Raw genomic sequence first — 18,068 nt, forward strand, 5'->3', positions numbered from 1 at the left:
GTGTTGTGTTTCTGCTGCCCCGGATGATGTCACTAATGCAGCCACTGGATCAAGAACTGATCACCACTGTGAAGCACGTCTACCACAAGCAAGTGTACGACTACCTACGGAGGAAGACTGACACACAAGAGGAGCTTCATGCCCTGCAAGAAGATCACAAGGAAGACCTCGGTGAGGCGCCTGCTCTCGTACCATCTCTGCCAGCAGCTGTATCCCATCCCACCACAGGTGACCTGGCTGTTGAGACATTTTGGCAACTTTTTAAAGTGAAGGGCGCAGTTGAATATCTCCTACAAGGATGGCACCAGATTACGCCTGCAACGGTGAACCATGCATGGCAAATGCTCGTGCCTCGCTTATGCATGACCCAAGAGACGGCCATTCAACCACTGGCCAAGACTGAGGCAGCAACACTAACAGCAGCACAAGCTGTACCAGGTTTTGAGGACGTTACATTGGCAGACATATGGGAAGTGCTCGCTGCTAATGAGGAACAGCCTCCCAAGGGAGTCTTGCAAGGAATAGATGAGGCTGACTCAGAGCCCGATGCCAGGCAGAGTCAAGTTGAGCAGCCTAGTGTGATGGAGGGGATTACAGAGCTGTGTATGTCAAGAATGAGCAAGATCCTTGCTGCCGTGGATAAGCTCATGGAAGAGGTGAAGGAACAGGAGGTCAGCAACCTAAGAAAGGAGGAGGTTCTGGTTGGTATTGACAAACTCTTCCATTTCTACACAGACAGGCACAGGCAAGAAATAAACTGGAGAAAACAGATGCTCATAACAAGTTACACACTGCGGGCTCAAGTTAGTGAAACTGAGGAACCAGCTACATCGTCTGATCCTGTTCTTGTTTAGGATGAAGAGGATGCAATGTCAGATGTGTCAGCATTGGACTTCGAGGGGTTTATGGCCGAAGTGAGTGACTTTGAGGCTCCTGGGGAAGGTGCTCAAGAGGAGTCTGTGGAGGGAGGTGTTGGTGCGGCAGAGGGTGCGGCGCTGTAAGTGTTACCACACCTCAGAGCCCCTGTTATTTAAGTCCGTCAGGCCTGATGTCTACTGTTGTTAAAGTGACTGCCCATATTTTTGTTATTGTAGCTATATCTGTAGTACAGTGTCTGAAAAATTGACCTTTATTATGTCTCTAAGGGCCAAAAAATGTGCAGGTATGAGGGGGTATTGCCCATATGTAATTTTTCCCATAAGATTATGTATCCACAGTGTGCGATTTCACAGTGCGCGAGGACCAGGACCGCCCAATCTCTCGATCACTGTGCAAGCCCACTGTATTTAGAATCAAACCATCTATCCTTACTTAAACCAGACAAACCCAACACTCCCTTCCTTATACTGATCCATAACGCTACTTAGCATACCATCCAAAATAACTGAATGCCTCATTTTCAACAAAGTCACTCCCCGTGTTCCCCTTTCTCCTTCACAACATGGATTCAGAGCACTATGCGTAGTAAACACCTTACTCACACAGCAAGCATTGGGTGGCATAAACTTTGCAACACCCATATGGTGCACTCTTCTCAAAACAGTAGATATTGGGAAAGCCTTTGATGGCGTCCCCTGACATAACTAAATACTAAGATATACAACACAGGTATGGAAAGCAACACCAATTGATGGCTTGCCAACTATTTATCAAGTAGACAAACACATATTACATTCCAGGGCAAGTCATCACCAACAAAATTTCCCTAATGGAGTTCCAAAGGGCTCCGTTCGCTGAACATTTGTCAACCTATACATGCATGATATTCCCACACCCCAGCCACCCACAAACATTGCCTCATATGCAAGTGACATCACCATAACAATCAAACACCACATTCCAGACGGCCTGCAAACTGCAGTGGAACTATCTCAACACACTACAGACTTGGGTTGAGGACAGCAGGCTAATGATCGCCCCAGCCAAATCCCCCACCACACTCATCACTAGCAGTTGACATGAGCACAGGTACTTCACATCACATTTAATAGTGTATGTGTGTGTCACACACACACTTCACTGAGATCCTTCTGGGACCAACAAGACATCAATTCGCAATGCATCCACAGAGTCAGTGCATTTGGCAACTGTAGGGCCAGACTTTAGGCAACAAAAAGAAACATTGTCTTTATAAACAATACGTTTGATCAGTGATGTCCTATGCCTCCTCAACATGGGCAACCATCCTATGTAATGCCCAGTACAATAACTTGCAAATCATACAGAACAACACCCTAAGCATTATCACTGGCTGTACCAAAGTCACTCCCACAGATCACTTTCACTCTGAAAGTAAACTTCTCCCTGTCAGAGACTACCTTGAGAGGCACTGCAGCATCCTGTGCCGATATACAGCACCTCTGTCATTACATGACAGACACACACAGCACACATAGGCACATTAATCAGTCACCACACAAACATTATCAAACCATCTACAACAATATCCCATCTCGAGACATGCCAGCACTAGCTATTAAGAAACACCTAAATACTCACTCCCTATCGTTTCGTGTTTTAAGGCTCCAACATGCTTGCATGTGTCGGCCTTGGTCACCTATTGGCTTCTCTCCATGCTGCACGATCGATTGCAGCCTCCCTGTTCAGTCCCTTAACCCTAAGGTCACACTTAATGACCTCGTCCCATGTCTTTCTCGGTCTACCCCTCATAACCCCACCCCCAATATTAACACTTCTCACCTTCCTCACCCAATTATCATCCCCCATTCTCTCCACATGTCCAAACCACCTCAATCTACCTCTCCTCGTCACAACACCAATACACTCCAGTCCCATCCTACCTCTCAACTCTTCCATTGTAAACCCAGCCCCTCCAGGCCTTGGACGCAGGGACGCACTGCACATCCACCTAATCATTGTCATTTCTGTACGTCTGAGCCGGCGAATATCTTCCTCCTTCACTGCCCAGGTCTCACTGCCATACAGCATTACACTCTTAACACATGCTGCATACAAAGACCCCTTAGCACGTAGGGAGAGCCCTCTCAATGTCAGGAGAGGCAAGAGCTCCCTGAACTTCTTCCAACCACTTCTCACCCTAGCCACAGAGCTAGCTCCAGCCCCACCTCCAGCACACAACATGTCTCCCAAATAACAAAACTCTTCCACACACTCAAGAGATTCACCAACAAGTTCAATCCTTTCACGTCTGACAATCTCCACCTGCTCACCCCGGCACGCCGTACACATAAAATCAGCATTATCTCACAGTCTACCTCTGATACCACTACATCTCTTATGCACCTATTTATCACACACACCGCACAAGATGGAATTACTTCCCACGCCCTTGTGGCAAACTGCACATGGCCACTCTCCCACGTCTTTGACAGTACCGCCACCAACCCTAGATATCATCACTTTTGTTTTATCTGCATTTACCCTTAAACCCTTTTGCCCCATACCATCTCTCTACTTCCTAAACCTTTCCTCCGCCTTTCTTTCATTCTCTGCAATCAACACCAAATCATCAGCATACAACAACTCCCACGGGAGTCCGTTTCTAAAGTCACGTGAAAGGGCTTCAAGTACCAAGATAAACAACGTGGGACTCAAGACTGACCCCTGATGCACACCCTCATTCACGGAAAACTCATCACTCAAATCTCCATTCACTCTCACCTGGATGTGAGCACCCACATACATGGCCATAACCACCCTAACCAGCCACTCCTCCAAGCCAAGCTTTCTCATTGCCCACTTCACCACCTCTCTAGGGACTCTGTCAAAGGCCTTTTCCAAATCAACAAAAACAAAATAAAGATCCCTTCTCCTACCAATATATTTTTCCTGAAGCTGTCGAACAATGAATATGGCATCAGTGGTCCCCCTACCTGGCATAAACCCAAACTGCATCTCATCAATATTCACTCTTTCTCTAATCATACCTTCTAAAACTCTCTCCATTACCTTCATTATCTGAGCTAAAAGCTTTATACCTCTATAATTTCCTCTTTCCAGGGCATCACCCTTCCCTTTATACACATTTACAATTACACTCTTCAGCCAATCATCTGGGACAACACACTCATAAATAATCCTATTTATCAGGTCAGTGACTAAACTCACCCCTATATCGCCTGAGGCCTTCAACATTTCGGTAGTCAGCCCAGACACACCTACTGCCTTCCCCACCCTCATCCTGCCTATTGCCTCACTCACAGTAGCAGTATCAATCAAAGGCCAAGGGCCAGACACTGGATCTGCTGGCTCCAAACCTTTCCCTGTCCCAGTCAAACTCCTCATTCAACAACCGGTTATAATACTCTCTCCATGCATCTTTAATATCCTCACTGTTCACCACTACCCTTCCTTCATCATTCTTCACACACTGATCACCTATGATATCCCGATTATCCCTCTTCACCTGACCTGCCACCCTAAATATATTTTTCCTTTCCCCATGATTTAGGTTATCAAGTAATTGTCTCTGTGACTCAGACTTTGCCCTGTATACCTCTCTTCTAGCCCTACGCTTGGCAGCCAAATATTCGTCTTTTCTACCACCCTTCTTCCATTCCCGGAAAAGCCTTCTTTTCTCCTTAATTGCAGCTTCTACACCCTCATCCCACCACCAAGTTACTTTATGTCTTGGTGGTCCTCTTGTCCAGCTGCATGTTACATCAGTAACTCTCAAGAAATTGTTCTTGAGGGCTCTGTACTGTTCATTAACGCCTCTGTCTACAGCTCCCTGTTCAGCCACCACTCTCCTCAACTCGCTATAGAAGGCATCCCATACTACTTGGTTTTTCAGCTTCCATATTTTCTTCCTAGGTACATAAGTCCTCTTTTTCATCACTTGTTCTTTAAGCACCATATCACAAGTCAATAGTTTGTGCTGCTGCACACACTCCTCACTTCCTATAACTTTAACATCCCTCACTAACCTCCTATCGGCCCTCCTAACCAGAAAATAATCTATCTGACTGCTATTTCCCCCAGACTCATACGTAATTAACCTACTGTCTCTTTTCCTAAAATATGTGTTGCACACAATCATGTCCGTTGCCTCCCCAAACTCGAGTATCCTTTCCCCTTCTGCATTCCTTAGACCATACGCACATCCCCCATGCACTCCTTCATAACCTTGTGCTGCATCACCTACATGACCATTTAAGTCCCCTCCCAAAATCACTATCTCATCATCCCGCATACCACCCACTACACGTATTAAATCATCCCAAAATCTATCTTTCTCTGATTCATCCAATCCTGCCTGTGGAGCATATGTCGATATAATCGCAGCTATTTTTCTTCCCAACAGAATTTTCACTACCAATATCCTATCGCTTACTCTCAAAACATTCATAACATATTCCACCCATTTCTCCGCAACCATCACACTAACACCTCCATATCCGTCTGTCTCCCCCTGCCAAAACAACTTATAGCAACAGTCCTTCCAACAATCTTTCTGGCTGATATACCCCTGTACCGGACTTCCTGCAAACACGCCACATCCACCCACCTCCTACTGAATGCCTCAACGACTTCCCCTGCTCTTCCCCTCAAACTTCCCACATTCCATGAACCCACCCTCATCCCCGTGGGTGATTTACTGTCCTCAGGCTTGCTTTGAAACTTATTTTGTTTTGTCATCTTCAGTATTAATAAAGGGGGACAGACACAGCACAGGTCCCACTCACTGCACAGTCCCAGGTCCAGGCAATGGATCTGGGACCCCTAGCCCACCAGCTTACCAGTGGCTGTGGTAGTGGCCTCGGGGCACCCTGCCAGGACAGCTGCAGGGACACCCTCCAAGCGCGTCTTGGCACTGTAACTATCCCGCCATTATACACCCACTGATAGGGCAGCCTCCTGGGGCGCTACTCCCAGGTTCGGGCCCCTCTCTATTGGGCGGAAGCAGCAGCCTGGGAACCGCAATGCCCTGTACCCTCTAGCACAGGCCCGAGCCCCATCTCGCCCTGGACCCACGATCTATGCTGGCGGAACCCCCGCCACGCCTCCCCCCAGAAGTCCGCCACTAGGTAGTGGGGGCAAAGTTTTCTGGCCGCATGCCCTTGCTGGCGCCAACCCCTGTAACGTAGTGGGATACGTTGTGTGAAATGTAAAGTGCATGTGGTGTAGTGCATAGATAGAGGAAATGTTTGGGAGAGTATGCTGGTCTACTCTCCATGTTAGTCACACTGAAAAGGTCAGCCCTATGCAGGGCAATATTACACTGTGATCATAGCACCGTACTACAAGCTCCCCCTCCTGACTTCTGCCCATTGGAAGTGTCCTTAAATAGAGATGATTGTTAGGCTTATCGTAGGACATCACTCAGCCCTCCTTAGGTACCAACTTAGATTTGGGTTTGGTGGAATCACAGATGACATGAGCTTATCTCGTAGAATAGCCTAAACAGCATTGCACACATAATGCAGCACTGCACAGCACATGCCACACTTTGACACAGACAAGACATCAACAGTGTAGGAAACCTATGGGACAACCCCATGGGGGCAGTTGCTTATATGTGTTTGATAGATATGCTCAGTCTGATGGATTGGGGTTGTGCAGCAACAACAACAGCTTGTAGCAGGAATGTATAAGGTTGGAAATGAAAACATAATGAGCATTTTATTACCCTAATTTTCCACATACTGAGAGCCAATCAGTGGCAAGGACAGAAACCCAGGCAGACCTCACTTGTAAGGTTCATATGAATTCATAGTAGTAGGAGTGGGCTGTGAGACCAGTTGATCAGGGTGGTACTTCCAAGGAGGATGAGAAAGTTGGTGATAGGAAGAACTGGAGCTTCTGTTTCCCTAGTCTTCAGGTCTGTCCTGGTCATCCCCCTTTGCTAACCTTTTTCCATTGTGTCGCTGACGTGGAGAGTAAGCCATCATACTGCCCTAAACACTTTCCTGTAACTATCTTATGTACTGTGGCACATGCATTGTACACCCACTAAAATAATTGCTAGCACTCTTTCACCGTGATAAAATTTGACACAGAGGACAAGAGACCTGATGATTAACATCTGAGTTAACGTGCCTGGTTGGTATCCCTGCTCTGCTGAGCCTTAGATCCGTATTCATAGTGGCATCAGAGGCTTCGTAGCACCATTTGCAAAGCAATTAGTTTTGTCTATTATCGCAGCCTTTAATGTTACTTAGAGAGTTTGAGTATTGACATAGTTTTCATAAAAATTATAAACAAGGATGTTGATATGTAGTGTGATGATTAAATCGTTATCTAGGAAGTGGTACGAAAGAACCCGAAGCCACTTTGAATATGAGCATTGTTCATTCGATGCTCAAATTGTCCAAGTTGAAGCAGTTTCATAGGCAAGACATTCCTTGCATCATATACAAGTCACGAACTGTCTGGGGTAAATGCCTATCCTGAAATAAACTGTCTGGGGTAAATGCCTATCCTGAATATGCTTACTGATCACCCCCTCCGCAATGTTGCTATCATCTTTGTCAAGTGGTGATATACAAATCTTAGTTTCATAATTCATGTACTACTACATTCACGTGTCATTGGTGTGGCTATTATACTCATAGTAATACTATGATACATACTGTATATACTTTACATGCACCGTTCATAGTGTTGTATATGCTGGACAGTTAGTCCTATAAAATTTGATATTAAACCCGTTCTTAAAATGCCTTTGGTGGTTATCTTTGTACCAATGTGTAAGAAAATCCTAAGGTGGCAACCTCGAATACAACGGGTGCCAGGCAGACAAATAACACTTCGATTTCTATATTATCTAGTGGATAAAGTTTTGAGACTTTCCTTCGAGTGTTATGTCTATTGCCATGCGTTATTTTTTATACACATGAAGCTGCAGGAGTTATACTGTATCTGGAGAGAGAGAGAGAGAGAGAGAGAGAGAGAGAGAGAGTTCAGGGGAGGGAGGGGTGGAGAGACTGGGGGGGGGGAGCAGGTGTACCAACCCTTAACATGTATTCACAGCTTCTGTGTCAGTGATAGTTGCAAAGAGTATTGAAGCAAGGAGTGCCAACAATTATACTAGTGGGTGTACATACCATACACTGTATCCTAATACATACAGGAGTTGGCGCCAGCAAGGATATGTGGCCAGAAAACTTTGCCCCACCTACCTAATGACATTCTTTAGGGGAGGTGTGACGTGGGCTTCGTCGGTGTGGTTGTAGGATAGGGATGAGAATGGACATAGATCTTTGCAACAAGGTACAGGGCATTGTGGTTCCTAGGCCGCCATTTCTGCTCTGGAGTGAGGGGCCCAAACATGGGAGTAGCACCCCAGGAGGCTGCCTTGTTGCTGAGTGCATAATGGAAGGGCAGTTATAATGTCAAGGCATGGTTGAAGGGTGTACTTTTAGCTGTCCTGGCAGGGTATCCCAAGGCCACTGTTACAGCATTGGCCATGGCTAGGAGTTTCTGATCCTCTGCCTGGACTTGGGGTTGTGCAGGCAGGCAGGGCCTGTGTCCCATCTCCTTCTGCTTTTACTGACAGACTAAACTGAAGCCAAGCATAAAATGCAAGGCTGAGGAATCTAAATCATGCAAAGAGTTCAGAGTGACATCTTGGAAAATGGGTAGCATGTAGGTTAGAGGGGGAAAAGTGGTGGAAGCCTTCAACATGAGGCAGGTGGAATTCTACATACAGAAAGTTACAGTTAGAGGAGAATCAGTACGAATGATTGTTGGGAAGGGTTGTAAGTGCAAGTATGTTGATTTAGAAGGGACGTGGATGAATATGGTGGTGTGGACATGCTTGTCAAAGAAAAATGGAATGTGATGAATGTACAGCTATACCTGGTTTAATGATGCATTTGGTTAAGTAAAAACCCATTGTTAGGTGGGGTATCACATCTCGGAGTAGATTTAACATTTAAAGTATAGGGATGCATTTTTGAGCCTTGCATTTCCACCCCCCCCCAACCAAGACCTAAGCTCACCCAAATGAGTCCAAAAACAAGTTTAAAGCCTATCTAAACGGCGTAACGGCTGTAAAAGAAGCTAACTAAGACTAACACCTGTAAATAACTTACTAAAAGAACAAATAAAATCTGAAAATCATCAAATATAAGTCTGGAAAAAATTAAGCTTAGTAAAGTGTACCCGAAACTGACTGTTCACCCCACTTATGGCTAAAACATATTAATCTAAGTCAAAAACACACAATTTTAGTCTAAAATATCATCAAAATTGGTAAGAAAAAACAAAACCTATCGTTAAACCGGGGGTTTGGCCATCATTAGGTGGGGGATGATGGTATTTCTACCCCCATCGTTAAGCCGGGGTATCACATCTAGGGCTATCATATATCCAGGTATACCTGTATTGAGAGTAAATGAAAGGATTATAACACTGAAAATATTGTTTGGAAAACTCCAGGTTACCGTAATATTGGCATATGCTCCCCAGGTTGGCTAAGATGATAAAGAAAAGGAAAGATTGTGTGATGATTTGATTTGATAATTACCGGTATATGGTTGGTAGTGTGGAGGAGGATGAGATTGTGGTTTTGGGTGGGGATTTAATGGTCAGTGGGTGCAATCTTCTTAGTGTAATTGGAAAAGTATACAGGAGGATACTTATTGACAGAGTTAGGGAAATAACAGAGGAATTAGTTGGAGAAGAACAGGGGGGCTTTAGGAAGGGAAGAGGTTGTGGAGATCAGATATTCATTCTTAGATCTTTAGTGGAAAAGTTTCTAGAGAAGAGAAAGAAGTTGTGTGAAACCTTCATGGATTTGGAGAAAGCATACGACAGGGTGGAGAGACAAGGATTGTGGAAGGTATTCAGAATATATGGAGTAGATGGGAAGTTGTTGAATGCTGTGAAGAGTATGTATGAGGGTGTTAAGGTTGCAGTGTGTGTGGATAGTGAACTGAGTGAGTTTTTCTGTTTGAAGGTTGGGTTGAAACAGGGATGTGTCATGTCTCCATGGTTGTTCAGTCTGTATATGGATGGGGTTATAAAAGAGATACAAGGTAGGGCAATGGATGTTGGAGTGGCCCTTATGAGAGAGGGCAGTGTTTGGAAACTCCCTGTACTGCTGTTTGCAGATGATACTGTGTTGTTGAGTGAAGATGAAGGGGAACTGCAAGGCTTGGTGGATGAGTTTCGGAGAGTATGTAAGAAATGGAATCTAAAGGTGAATGTAGGGAAGAGTAAAGTTATGGTCTTCGAGAGAGGTGAAGTCAGTGAATGTACAGTGAGGTTGGATAATGAGGAAATGGAAAATGTGAGTACATTTAAGTACTTGGGTAGTGTGATGAGTAAGGATGGAGGTTTGGAGGGTGAGGTGCTTGAAAGGGTACAACAAGGAAGAAAGTTTGCTGGTTCCTTGAAGGCAGTGATAAGAAACACGAAGTGAGCATGGAAGTGAAAAAGTTATTACATGACAGTATTGCGATACAAACTCTAACGTATGGAAGTGAAGCTTGGACCTTGTTGGAGGGACACAAGTCAAGAGTGAGAGCAATGGAAATGAGTTATTTGAGAGGAGCATGTGGAGTCACATGGAGAGACAGACTGACAAATGAGGAAGTTAAGGAGCGTTGTGGTGTGGATGTGGATGTGATAGGAAGCATTAGGAGAAACACATTGAGGTGGTTTGGCCATGTGGAGAGGATGGAGCGTGGAAGACTGGCAAGGAGAGTGTATGTGAGTGAGGTGGAGGGGGAGAGTGGGAGGGGAAGGCCAAGGGTGAGATGGAGGGATGGAGTGGAGAGGTTTATGAGAGTGGGGAATGTGAATTGAGAGCAGGGCAGTGAATTGACAGGGGATAGGGTAACGTGGAGGCGATTTGTTTGTGGCCACCCCGTATGGGATTAAGGCATCTGGCAATAGATAGATACATAGGGTGCAGTACCCCAAGGATGTGAAAGGGTGCATGGGGGATGCAGGTACTGTATGAGGAATGTGGAAGGAGAAAGAATGCTGAAGTTCAGGGAGACAGTGAACATGATTGTGTACAACATACTTTCTAGGAAGAAAGAGAATGGGATAATTACAGGTATGGGAGCATTAGTAGCCAGATTGACTATTTCCTGGTCAGGAAGACTGATAGGATGTTAGTGAAAAATGTTAAAGTCAAGGGAGTGAAGAGTGTGTGCAACAGCATAGATTACTGTTGGATGACATGGTACTAAAGGAGAAGGTAGTGAAGAAAGGAGCAAGGAAGAAAATATGGAAGTTGAAAAAACAAGCCCTACAGGATACTTTCTGTTGCAATATAAGTAGAGTTGTGGCCGGACAGGGGGCTGTAGACAGCAGTGTTAATGAACAGCATAAAGCTCTCAAGAATAACCTCTCCAGAGCTGCTGATTCAGTGTGTGGATGGACAAGGAGCCCACCCACACATAAGGTATCATGGTGGTGGGGTGAAGGTGTAAGCCTCAGTTAAGGAGAAAAGAAAACTTCCAGGAGTGGAAAAGGGATGGTAACAGAGAGGAATACTTGGCTGCCAAGTGTAGGACCAGAGAGGAGGTATACAGGATGAAATCTGAGTCCCAGAGACTTCTACTGGATAGCCTTCATAGTGCCCAAGGAAGAATGTGATATTTAAGGGAACTGAACAGATGAAGGGAAAACAAGGGTATCATTGATGAGCAATGTGTGAAGAATGATCAAGGAAAGATAATGGTGGACAGTAAGGATATTAAAGATGCTTGGAGAGAGCATTATAACCAGTTGCTGAATGAGGAGTTTGATTGGAACATGGATGGCTTGGAGTTGGCAGAGCCAGTGTTGACCATTGGTCTTTGATTCTTATACTTTGAGTAGGGCAATAGGCAGGATGTAGTTAGGGAAGGTGACAGGTGTGTCTGGGTTGACTGCTGAAATGTTGAAGGCCTCAGGAGATCTAGGAGTGGGTTTAGTTACTTTAATAAATTTGATTATATATGAGTGTTTTGTTCCAGATGACTGGCTGAAGAGTGTGATTGTACATGTGTTTGAGGGGGAAGGTCATGTCCTGGAAAGAGAAAATTATAGAGGCATAAAATTTTTGAACCAGATGGGGTATATGTGCAGGAGTAGATGAGAATGAGAGGGCAAAGGAAGGAGTGTGTATAATTGTGAGTAAAAGATGGAAGAAGAGCATAAGACAGTATGGATCAGTTGAGTCAAGGATTGTGTGGGTAAAGTTGAAAGTTGGAATACAAATGTGGGCGATTGTGTGTGTGTATGCGCCAACGCAAGATCGTGCTAGAAGAGTGAGAGAAGAGTTCTGGACAAATGTGGAAGTGTGCATGGGAAAGTTTGGAAGGAATGAGAGAGTGTTTTTGATTGGTGATATGAATGGTAAAGTTGGCAATGTGAAGGTGGATGGAATAGTTGGTGAGTGGGGTGTGCCTGCTGAGATAGATGAGAATGGGAGTGCGTTAGTGGACATTTGTGCTGGGAGGGGGTTGGTGATAGCCAATACCCTCTTCAGGCATAAAATGATCCACAGGTATACATGGCGAGTGATGAGAAGGGTGGGTGGTGAACTGAATGAAAGGAAGGCAATGATTGATTATGTGTGTGTGGATGAAAGGATGCGAAGATGTGTAAAGGATGCAAGAGTGTATAGAGGTTGGGGAGTGGACTTTCTGACCACTACTTGGTGGTGGCCAGAATTAGGATGCAAGTAAGATGGAGGAATAGAAGAAGGGAAAGACGAGAGGAAGGAGTAGTTGCAAGGAGAGTGGAAAGGTTACAAGAGGATGAGAAAAAGGCAGAGTATAAGAGAGAAGTGGAGGAACGATTGGGCAAATATGAATTGGAGCAGATGGGAGACGTGGAACGTATGTGTAAGATATTTACAGAAGAAATATGCGCAGCATGTGATGTGGTGTGTGGAAGGAAGAAGATGGAGGGGGTGCAAGGAACAGCGTGGTGGACTGAAGAGGTGAAACAGGCTGTGGCACAAAAGAAGAAAGCATACAATGAATGGATGAGAAATAGGGGCGTGGAAGAAGTTGAGAGGGGGAAGAGAGAGAGTTATATGTGGAAAGGAAGAGGAAGAGAGAGGTGAAAAGATTAGTAAGAGAGAGTAAGAAGAGAGTGGATGAGGAATTTGGAAGGAATTTGAGTGTAAAGTGGAGGGACTGTAAGAAAATGTTCTGGAGAGAAGTGAAAAGAGTAAGACAGGGTGGAAGTGAAGTTAGCAGGGGAGTGAAAGATAAAAATGGTAGATTACTAGTGGAGAAGGGAGAAAAAGTGAGCAGATGGAGAGAACACTTTAAGGAATTGTTGAACGTAGAGGATGGAAGTAATGCGAGTATAAGTGGCTGGGGAATGGCTGGGAGAAGGAGGGAGGTGAGAAGACATGAAGAAATCAGTAGGATAGAAGTTGTGGAGGCAATGAAGAAAGTTAAATCGGGGAAAGCCCCAGGAATTGATGGAGTGTGTGGTGAAATGCTGAAGCATGGGGGAGAGATAGTAGTAGAATGGATGTGGAAGATGTGCAGATTGGCCTGGGAGGAAGGTAGAGTCCCGGAGGATTGGAGGTCAGGTATAATTATTCCCTTGTACAAAGGAAAAGGGGAAAAAGAAGTGTGTGGTAATCATAGGGGCATTTGTCTTCTTAGTATAATAAGAAAAGTGTATGGTAGGATACTTATAGACAGAGTTAGAGAAAGAACAGAGAAATTAGTTGGAGAAGAACAGGGAGGCTTTAGGAAGGGAAGAGGTTGTGCAGATCAGATATTCATTCTTAGATCTTTAGTGGAAAAGTTTCTAGAGAAGGGAAAGAAGTTGTATGCGGCTTTCATGGATTTGGAGAAAGCATATGACAGGGTGGATAGACAAGGATTGTGGAAAGTGTTAAGAATATATGGAGTAGATGGGAAGTTGTTGAATGCTGTGAAGAGTATGTACGATGGTGCAAAGGCTGCAGTGCGTGTGGATGGTGAAGTAAGTGAATTTTTCTCTTTGAAAGTTGGTTTGAAACAGGGATGTGTCATGTCTCCATGGTTGTTCGATCTGTACATGGATGGGGTAATAAAAGAGGTACAAGGTAGGGTAGTGGATGTTGGAGTGGCCCTGGTGAGAGAGGATAGTGTTTGGAAACTCCCTGTACTGTTGTTTGCAGATGATACTGTGTTGTTGAGTGAAGACGAAGGGGAGCTGCAAGGCTTGGTGGATGAGTTTGAGAGAGTGTGTAAGAAACGGAACCTAAAGGTGAATGTAGGGAAGAGTAAAGTGATGGTCTTTGAGAGAGGTGAAGTTAGTGAATGTACAGCGAGGTTGGATGGTGAGGAATTGGAAAATGTGAGTACGTTTAAGTATTTGGGTAGTGTGATGAGTAAGGATGGAGGTTTGGAGGGTGAAGTGCTTGAAAGGGTACAGCAGAGAAGAAAGGTTGCTGGTTCCTTGAAAGCAGTGATAAGAAACAGGGAAGTGAGCATGGAAGTGAAAAAGTTACTACATGACAGTATTGTGATACCAACTCTAACATACGGAAGTGAAGCTTGGACATTGTTGGAAGGACACAAGTCGAGAGTGAGAGCAGTGGAAATGAGTTATTTAAGAGGAGCCTGTGGAGTCACGTGGAGAGACAGGCTGACGAATGAGGATATAAAGGAGCGTTGTGGTGTGGATGTGGATGTGATAGGAAGCGTTATGAGGAACACACTGAGGTGGTTTGGCCATGTGGAGAGGATGGAGGGTGAAAGACTGACGAAGAGAGTGTATGTGAGTGAGGTGGAGGGGGGAAGAGGGAGGGGGAGGCCGAGGATGAGATGGAGAGATGGGGTGGAGAGGTATATGAGAGAGGGGGGTGTGAGTTGGGAGCAGGGCAGTGAAATGGGGGACAGGGCGACTTGGAGGCGATTTGTTTGTGACCACCCCAAACGGGATTGAGGCGTCTGGCAATAGATAGATAGATAGATAAGGTAATGGAGAGTCCTGGATAGTATGGTGAGGTGCAGTTTGGGTTCATGCCAGGCAAAAGGACCACTGATGCAATATTCATTTTCTGACAGCATCAGAAAAACTATACTTTACAGGAAAGAAGAGGAAGCTGTATTTTGTTTTTGTTGATTTGGAGAAGGGCTTTGACAATTCCTAGGGAGGTGGTGAAGTGGACAGTGGAAAAACCTGGGATCAAAGAGTGAATGGTTAGAGCTGTTGTGGCTATATATGTGGGTGCTTGCACCCAATTTGATAATGAATTGAGATTTGAGTGATGAGTTTTCTGTGAATGTTGGTGTGTTTCATTGGGTCAGTCATGAACCCCATGTTGTTAATCATGGTGCTTGAAGCTCTGTCATGTGACTTCAGAAATGGACTCCCATGGAAGATATTGTATGCTCATGAATTGGTGTTGATTGCAAAAAATGAGAGGGTGGCTAAGGAAAACTTTAGTAAATGAAGAAATGGAATGGGTTACAGGGTTGGAGAGTAAATGTGGATAAAACTAAAGTAATGACATCTAGGGCTGGTGGCAATACTGACAAAGCAGAGAGAGTATAGCCATGTGCAGTTTGCCACAAGAGTGTGAGAAGTACAGTAGCTCCATCTTGTGCAGTTTGTGATAGTGGGTGCATAAGGGATGTAGTAATATTAGAGGTGGGGCACAAAATAATGGTGATTTTGTGAATGCAATGCGTCGGGTAGAGCACGTAGAGATTGAAAGGCATGAAAAGATTGTTCTTGCCGGAGAATCTCAAGTGTGTGGGGGAATTTTGTTATATGGGGGTCATGTTATGTACTGGAAGTGGGACTAGAACTATCTTTGTGGCTAGGATTGGGAATGGATGGAGTAAGTTCAAGGAGCTGTTGCCTCACAACATTGAGAGGGCTTGCCCTCTGTGCTGCATGTGTTATGAGTGGGCAGTAAAGTAAGAGGATATGTGTAGGTTGAAACGTACAGAAATGATAATGATTAGATGGATGTGTAGTGTGTCCTTGAATGAGAGGCCTGGGGGTCAGGGGGATTGGACTGCAATGAAGAGTTAAGAGGATAGATAAGCCATGAATATATTGTATTTGTGTTGTGATGAGGAGGGGTGGACTGAGATGGTTTGGGCATGCTGAGAGGATGGAAGATTCCTGGGTCCAGAAGGTGAGAGGTGTAAACATGGGTAGGTTGTCAGAGACCGACCAAAAAGACCTGGGACATGGTCATAAAATTTAAGCTCAGGGATAATGGCCTGAATAGGGAGGCTGCTAGAGATCATGCAATGTAGAGAGCAGCCGTTAGGTGACCAAGGCTGGTGCATGGAAACATGTTGGAGCACATATAGACAATCAGAATTAAAAGTCCTCTGGCATTATACTATCAAAAGTTTTAGAAAATATCTGAACTGCACAACCTAGGTCTTTGGGGGGATTATGTGAAGAGGAAATTAAACAACAACACTCATATGAAGAGCTTTGTGGAGTAACTCTGAATGCACCAAAATGAAAATAATGAAAGTGGAGGATAAAATATAGAACTTGTACACATGACATCTTCAGAGATCCTCCATGGAGTGCTTCATACTGTTTTAATGACACTCCTCCTTAGAAGAACTTCAAAAGTGCCATGGATAAAGCAATTCATTGGCTAACTTCCATTTTCGTGGCTTATCAAGTTTATGTGTTTGGAGTTACTCCATGGAGCTCCTCAAATGACAGCTGCAAGTGTTGAGTTTAGCTTTTATATTCTGTATTTTGTCTACGGGATGACTTTGAGTAAAAGTTATTTGTCTTATGTACTGTACTGTACTTGTTTTTTGCTGCATTCACAGCAGCAGCCATGTTGTCTCTAACTTTCCGAGTTACCGTACATTTTTTGAAGAATGGGATTCTGGCCTTATGGGGTGCATGTTAAAGAGTGGTGGTTACTAACTGTGTATCTGGGGTATGTCAGTGATGTATATAATGTGTATCTAGGGTGTGCCCATGAACAAAGAGCACCTGTTGAGATGTATTGGGGGGGGGTGTCAGGGGTTCTGGTGGAGTCTGTGGTTGAGAAGGGAGCTGGGGGAAGTACTGGGGGATTTGTCAGGGGGAGTAATGGGGGATTTGTCAGGGGGAGTAATGGGGGATATGTCAGGATTTGTATTGTGGGATGTGTTGGGAGCTTAGGGTAGGTGCAGCTACCGCTGGTGTCACTGACTTGTTCATAAATTTCATGAGAATTAGAAGCAAAGTTTATAAAAGGATATACAGGTACCTGTGGTGTAAGGTATGAATAAATCAGACAGTTTTATTTGGAAAGTAATACTGAATTTTCAGAAGTACATCAGCATTTCTCACACCTATTGCTAAAGTAAATGTGCTGATTATATTATGAAACATTAAGTTGTGGTGTGTGTAAGAACTGGAGAACATTCAATCTGAGGTGATGGTATATTTCAGGGCAAAGCATTCCAGACCCTGGGTGTGCATGGTCAGGTTGTCATCCCCTCCACTGCTGACCCAGAAAAGAAGGCCAGGCTAAAGGTTAGTAATGGTTTAATCTAACTTAACTTATATCCCATATGATAGTGGGCTTTTTTTTTTTTTTTTTTTTAATGGATCTTAGAGAGATAATGAAGAAAATTATTTGCTTCTTGTCACATGGACACTTGCTTACTGTAGCTGCAGATTGGCAGAATTCTTCAGATTGATAGACCTTCACTCACCAAGTAGCAACAGCTGTAAAAAAAGAAAAAAAATCATCACCATCATCATCATCTGTTCATTTTGTTTTTATAATGTTTAGATTTCTGATAATATATAGGTGTTTTAAGGCCGACTTCTCGTCCCTAAAGCACCTGGCAATTGAGCTGGGGTTCTCTTTTCGAGACCAGAACTAGAATACACAAGAAGAAGAGCTGGACACAAAAACTCTAGGCAACAACCTTACACGTATATTAACCAAATCACAACCTCTCTACAGTACAGTGTGGATTGCACCCCATACACTATTTATGATCACTTGGGCTGGATGGACTATAGGGTCCTGACTGGTTAATGAGTATCACACAGGATACTGGACGGACACTGTAGTGTACAAAATAGTAACTTAACACACCACTCTGAGTACCTTATTAGTTAATACACAGTGATACAGGCACTAACACAACACTGTCTTACATCTGGGCACAAGGGTATGTTGGGTTGTCTGTTAGAGTACA

General features: G+C 44.4%; 1 protein-coding gene across 1 annotated transcript in view; it reads left to right on the forward strand.

Moving 5' to 3' along the window:
• The window catches only part of LOC145392855 (L-threonine ammonia-lyase-like), a 148,536-nt gene that overhangs the window by 61,430 nt on the left and 69,038 nt on the right, over positions 1-18,068 (forward strand). The window contains exon 3 of the mRNA XM_080267140.1: positions 17,308-17,391. Coding sequence (XP_080123266.1) covers positions 17,308-17,391 — 84 coding nt within the window. The remainder of the gene's footprint in view (positions 1-17,307; positions 17,392-18,068) is intronic.

This window comes from Coenobita brevimanus, chromosome 23 (assembly GCF_032717465.1).
Source record: "Coenobita brevimanus isolate Jiangsu-jjx chromosome 23, ASM3271746v2, whole genome shotgun sequence".
Classification (NCBI taxonomy): Eukaryota; Metazoa; Arthropoda; class Malacostraca; order Decapoda; family Coenobitidae; genus Coenobita; species Coenobita brevimanus.